This window comes from Pteropus alecto, unplaced genomic scaffold (assembly GCF_000325575.1).
Source record: "Pteropus alecto unplaced genomic scaffold, ASM32557v1 scaffold30, whole genome shotgun sequence".
NCBI lineage: Eukaryota > Metazoa > Chordata > Mammalia > Chiroptera > Pteropodidae > Pteropus > Pteropus alecto.
This window is the reverse complement of record NW_006429782.1, coordinates 4052194-4053103: the sequence shown is the minus strand read 5'-3', so window position 1 is coordinate 4053103 and position 910 is coordinate 4052194. Positions and strand designations below refer to the sequence as shown.

The window sequence follows — 910 nt, the reverse complement described above, 5'->3', positions numbered from 1 at the left end:
CAATGGAGGAGGAGACGAAACCCAGAAGTCAGAAAGAGGGACAGATGAGGTTCAAAGAGGTGAGGGGACAGTTCTCAGAGAGGAGAGGGGGGAAGTGTTAGACTGAGTGACAAGGACGCCTCCCGCCCTTCCCTAGGGAGACCGGCAAGGCGCAGGACACTCACCATCTCGGGCCACCAGCTGAGCGAACACGCCCTCGCCCTGCGGAGGAAAGGCAGAAAGTGAACGGAGGGTCCCCTCCCCGTGCCGCAGCCCTGTGAAAAGTGGGGGCCCCAGCATCCGCGCAGGCCTTGAGCTGGCGCTCCCCTTACCCCCTGCTCCAAAGAACACACCGAAACACACGCACACCCGAAGTTGGGGTCTCGACCCGCACCAACCCGTGGGGTCTGCAAGGATTCAGAACGGAAAAGGCTCCACGGCTCCTTGAAACAGGGCGGTCTTGGGAGGGAAATGTGGACCCCCGCCCCCCAGGAGTCTGGGAGAGAGCCGAGGTTCTCCGGGAGTTAAGAAAGTGGGGGTCCCTCAGTGGTTCGAAATTAAGAAGTGCCCCTCCGGATCCGCGATGGAGAAAAGGCCCCGCCCTGAGGAGCGGGATGCAGATGAGGTCTCGCGGGGTACGAGATGAGAAGGGGTGCCCCCCGAAGTCCTGGATAAAGAAGGAGTGCCCTCAGGGGTCCGGGAGGGATAGACCGTCGGCCCGGGGTGCAGAAGGGGACGGTCCTGAGTGCGGGATGGAGAAGGGGTCCCAGAGGCGGGCGGGCGTCTCCCCCGGGGCCCGAGTCGGGGCGCATCTCACCTGCAGGAAGGCGGGGAGGCGGGCGCGGGCGTTGGGCGGGAGCTCAGGGACCTCGGGGAGTCTCGAGCTGGGCGCGGGGCTGGGACCGGGCGAGGCGGGGCGGGCGGGCACCCA

General features: G+C 65.7%; 1 protein-coding gene across 1 annotated transcript in view; it reads right to left on the bottom strand.

Annotated features, from left to right (window-relative positions):
* Positions 1-910, bottom strand: part of TNFSF9 (TNF superfamily member 9) — a gene marked incomplete at its 5' end in the record, with an annotated part of 2614 nt that extends 1704 nt beyond the window's left edge. Inside the window, 2 exons of the mRNA XM_025043273.1 lie at positions 165-201; positions 797-910. Coding sequence (XP_024899041.1) covers positions 165-201; positions 797-910 — 151 coding nt within the window. The remainder of the gene's footprint in view (positions 1-164; positions 202-796) is intronic.